Source organism: Cariama cristata, unplaced genomic scaffold, assembly GCF_000690535.1.
Source record: "Cariama cristata isolate BGI_N322 unplaced genomic scaffold, ASM69053v1 scaffold31371, whole genome shotgun sequence".
In the NCBI taxonomy this organism is placed as follows: Eukaryota; Metazoa; Chordata; class Aves; order Cariamiformes; family Cariamidae; genus Cariama; species Cariama cristata.
Window position 1 is genome coordinate 3,231 of NW_009600350.1, and position 3,772 is coordinate 7,002.

At 57.8% G+C, this 3,772-nt stretch overlaps 1 protein-coding gene across 1 annotated transcript in view; it reads right to left on the minus strand.

Moving 5' to 3' along the window:
- Window positions 1-3,220, minus strand: part of LOC104169171 (phosphatidylinositol 4-kinase beta-like) — a gene marked incomplete at its 3' end in the record, with an annotated part of 6,397 nt that extends 3,177 nt beyond the window's left edge. The window contains exons 1-3 of the mRNA XM_009710003.1: window positions 3,162-3,220; window positions 1,846-1,954; window positions 5-100 (exon numbers count right to left, since the gene is read on the minus strand). Of these exons, the coding sequence (XP_009708305.1) occupies window positions 5-100; window positions 1,846-1,954; window positions 3,162-3,220 (264 nt within the window). The remainder of the gene's footprint in view (window positions 1-4; window positions 101-1,845; window positions 1,955-3,161) is intronic.
- Between the last annotated feature and the right edge of the window lie 552 nt (window positions 3,221-3,772).

The following is a 3,772-nucleotide window of genomic DNA, read 5'->3' on the forward strand; positions in this document are numbered from 1 at the left end:
GCCCCTGGGTCTTCTGCTCTTTGGTCGGCAAAGTGGCCAGCCGCTTCCCGATGGCGATCAGGGATTTGATGAATTCTCTCTCGGGGGCAAGTCTGACTGGCTAAAGGTTTAGGGAAGGAGGGTCGGGGGGAAGAGTGTTACAAAGGCGGCAGGTTGGTAAGATGCCGGCGGTTTTGCAGTCGTGCTCCACAGTCTAAAACCACCGGGAGTCTTCTGCTCTTTGGTCGGCAAAGTGGCCAGCCGCTTCCCGATGGCGATCAGGGATTTGATGAATTCTCTCTCGGGGGCAAGTCTGACTGGCTAAAGGTTTAGGGAAGGAGGGTCGGGGGGAAGAGTGTTACAAAGGCGGCAGGTTGGTAAGATGCCGGCGGTTTTGCAGTCGTGCTCCACAGTCTAAAACCACCGGGATAAACTCCAGAAGAGAAGCAGGCTCTTCCCGTCCCACCCTCTTCCCCACTCCCGGATGATGCTCCCGTGACCGGAGAGCCGGGCTCATCATCCAGAAGCAGAGCAGGGCAGGATCAAAGCACTTTTTCCCCTCCCGTTCTGCTGCCCAGAAATCCTCCTCCCCGAAACTCCGGAGCCGACCTCCCCCCCAGCAGCCCCCGGAGCCCCACAAGCCTGCAGAGGGAGAACAAATTGGCCTCGGCCCCGGCTCAGCCTTGGGGTTTTTTGTTGTATCCTCACCCCAAAGCCTCGATCGTGGCTCACACCGACCATTTTGCAAAGATCAAAATGCGATTCGAGAAGCCCCTTGGAGCCAGGAGCCCCCCCTGCACCCCGCGGTTTAAGCCGAGCTCGCCGCTCAACTTTTTCAAGCTTTTAAATCAGAACAACAAACAACTGCGGCTGATTTTGCCATTTAAGATGCAGAATTAAACTTGCAAAGTGTTCACTGTACAATCATGCTGGAAATGCACATGCACAAAGCTACGGAGCGTGAGAAAAGGAAGCCAAGGAAAACGTCGGAGAGCCGGGAACGGCTGCACAGCAAAATAAAGGGATGGTAAAAAGAGGAGAAGGATCAGCCTGGTGGTTCCCTTTTGGGAAAGGGCAGGTGGGAAATCGTTTGTATCTGTAGTCCACGTCAAAAATCCTTCCCAGCTCAGGGGTAAGCGCTGTCCTCTCCGCCACGGAGCCCCGCTCCCCTGCCCGCCTTGCCAGCGAGCGCGGCACAGGCGTCCTGGGGACACGAGGACGCATCTGCACAGCATCTAAGCCGGCGATATCGCTTTCACCTACCAGGCAGAGGATAAATATTTAACACCCCGCACCACCTGATGCTCCGTCCCCCGATGGGCTGGAAATCGCCTGGTCCCGGTCGGACCCTGCTCTGCCTCGGCTCCTGCCACCCAGCCCACCCCGCACCCCAACGCTTCCTTGACCCCCGGGACCGTTTCCCTCCATTGCATTTAATCCAATTTCTGCAAAAAGCAGAACGATATCCAACAGATGCTCTGCTCCTTCCGACACCTCCTCCCGTCCTCTCCCATCGAACCCCGACGGCCGCGACGTCCCTGCTCCTCTGAAGTCCCTCTGGTCGATGCAGGTTTCCAGGTTTGTCACGTAGTCGATATCGTCCCCAGAACAGCCCCACGGCCCCGCGCCCACTCCGAGGTCTCTGTGCACCTCTTGGCTCAGCAGAATCGTTTAATGAGGGTCGCTGGTGGGAATTTGGGATTGTGCCCAGGTGAGAAGGTGCCCACATGCAGGAGCAGACCGCGAGCAGAGTCCTCCTGGTTCAGACCTGCAGCAAGCTGTGTACTGCAAGCCCTGGCAGTTTTTAAACCCCTTCTTCTCCAGGGATCCCAGAGCATCTCCTGAAGCAGCTTCTCCCTGTTTCACTGTGAGCGGAGCGAAGCCGTCCGGACCCCGGGAGCTCCCCGCCGCCTCCATGACCCGTTCTGCACCTCCGACGTTCATACTCCGGTTGAAAACCTTCAGGTCTCGGCTCCTCCAGCCAGAAACACACGGTCAGGAAATATCCTCCCCATCCCGTCCCACTCCAAAGGCATCCCACCGAGCGCTGCTCCGCTCTTCGGTGTTATCAGGGGACTCCGCACGGGAAGTTTCACATCCTGTTATGGAGAAGCAGCTTTGGAAAACGGCATCGGCTGAACCGGGGCCGTCCCTGGCCCGAGCCATCGCAGCAAACGCCATCTCCGGCCTGCCCAAACTGCTGCAGAAAGCCCATCGCGCTGAAGCCGGGCTGCGGAGAGGAGGACGGAGATGCTCTTCCCTCATCCGACCACCTGAAGGACCCTTCCGCTGCTTTGAGCCCACAGAAATATTTAATTTCTACCATTTACTTTCTACTACAGCAAAACATTGCACTGGCAGCGTTTTGAAAAAGAAATATTCCCGCTCTTAAATTAGGCAGGGCTCTGTGTTTGTTTTGCTAAGACGCACTCCAGGAGCGTCCTTCTCCCCACGTGGGTTCAAACCGCTTCCGAGGGCAGGGGCGACGACACAGACCCGTTCTTGGCTACGGGATCGGCAGAGGAGGGAGACCCAGCTTCGGCCGACGGCTTCGGAGTGGTGCCTGAGGTGTCACGACGTGGCAAAGGGGCACGGCCGGTCCAGCTCCGCACAGCGATCGTGCCCGGGTGGTTTTTGCCTGGGTGAGGTTTAAGCATCCCAGAAAACAGGGGGGTTAACGCGGGATGCTTTCCGGCCCCAGCTGCCAAAGTGTTTTCTGCTGTTCTACCTCCCTCTACCCTGACGTCCCACCTCTCCTCCGCTCAAACCACCACAATTTGTCATTTCAGAGCTTTGTACAGCAAAATCGTGGCCGCCCCCTCATTTCTGCTGCCCACGGTCACTCACACTCCGCAGGAGCGAGATCCACCTCATCTACTCGCCGTTGGAAACTACTCAGCGGTGCGGAGCAGAGCTGCTACCCGGTCCCTTGAGCTCAGCTGCCTGCCACAAGGATTTCAGCATCGGCGCCGATAACCGATACCTGGCACGATTTATAAATGCCGTGACCCTTCAGCTCGGTGCAGGTGCCTGCAGCGGGTTTATAAATCTGGCATAAACGCTTGCCAAGAGCCCCAGCTGCCGCAGTAACCATCTGCCGTGGATAAACAACCCGGGTCTGCAAAGCCTGGGAAAAAAAAAAAGCTCTCCTGCCACAGGGGAGAGGAACGGGCACTCGCTACCGCCCGGCCCCGGGCGACGGCGAGATGGGTGGCACGGTCAAGGTGATGGCAACAACCATCGCCGCAGCTGGAGGACTGCGAGGATGCTTCTGCCGACGTCCTGGGACCGAGGAACCTGCAAGCGCTCCACCGACACCGAGCCTCCAAAAGCCACCGGAGGAAGAGACGTCGCTGCCTTTGCTTGGCTGGGAGGAGCAGGAGTGGGGAAAAAATAAAGCAACTTACCTAAAGTTGGGTGGGAAAAAAAAAAGGCCGTGTCCCCTCCCCCCCCCCCACCCGCCAGCACCCACGGCTGCCCGAGCATCCCACCGTCCCTCGCACCTCTTAAAAACAGTGGAGTTGGAGGAGATTTATACAAAAAAGTGAAAGGAGGAGTTTGCATCGGGGTGGACTTTGGGGTACAAGCCCTGTGTCCGTACACGACCGCAGCACCGATGCTCCGGCCCGCACCGTGCCAGCGTAAAAGGTGTGAAAATTTTCCCTCTGAAGGCAGAGAAGGACGAGAGCTGGGTACGCGTCAAATAACTCTTGATAAAGGCTAAAAAAGCTGGAGTTCGCCACACAAACCCTGGCCTGGAGGACTGGGGCTACGCAAGGCACCGCCGCCCCCG